Below are 397 nucleotides of genomic sequence, written 5' to 3' on the forward strand. Positions count from 1 at the left end.
CACTGAGCCTGAGTCTGAGACATTAACCTGTTTCCTATGGCAGGTGGTTGACCCCGAGTTTCTCAAGACAGGAGCAGCCTGTCCCCTCCTAGTCTTGGCTCAAGGCTGGGACTGCCTGGATTTGCCTGGGACAGGAAGTCATGGCCAGCCTGGGTGTCTGGGGTGAGGGTCTGTGTACTTGGACTTCAGAGGGATGGATGCAGCCTGGCCTCTGGCAGTGTGGCTTTGGGCGGGCAGCCTGGGCCAGGTAGGAACAGAAGTTACTCACAGAGGACGTTCAGGTAGAATGGGTCACTGCGGCTGGCACTCCCGGGGTTCCAGGTGACACACTCATAGGGTCCTGTGTCATTCCTTGTGACACGGAGTAAAGTGAGAGTCCTGTTGTCCTTGGACAGCT

The 397-nt window shown here is 57.2% G+C and overlaps 1 protein-coding gene across 1 annotated transcript in view; it reads right to left on the bottom strand.

The window, feature by feature from the left end:
* The window catches only part of LOC105307365 (carcinoembryonic antigen-related cell adhesion molecule 6-like), a gene marked incomplete at its 5' end in the record, with an annotated part of 48,656 nt that overhangs the window by 34,212 nt on the left and 14,047 nt on the right, over positions 1 to 397 (bottom strand). Inside the window, one exon of the mRNA XM_011382845.1 lies at positions 269 to 351. Coding sequence (XP_011381147.1) covers positions 269 to 351 — 83 coding nt within the window. The remainder of the gene's footprint in view (positions 1 to 268; positions 352 to 397) is intronic.

This window comes from Pteropus vampyrus, unplaced genomic scaffold, assembly GCF_000151845.1.
Source record: "Pteropus vampyrus isolate Shadow unplaced genomic scaffold, Pvam_2.0 Scaffold490, whole genome shotgun sequence".
Taxonomy (NCBI): domain Eukaryota; kingdom Metazoa; phylum Chordata; class Mammalia; order Chiroptera; family Pteropodidae; genus Pteropus; species Pteropus vampyrus.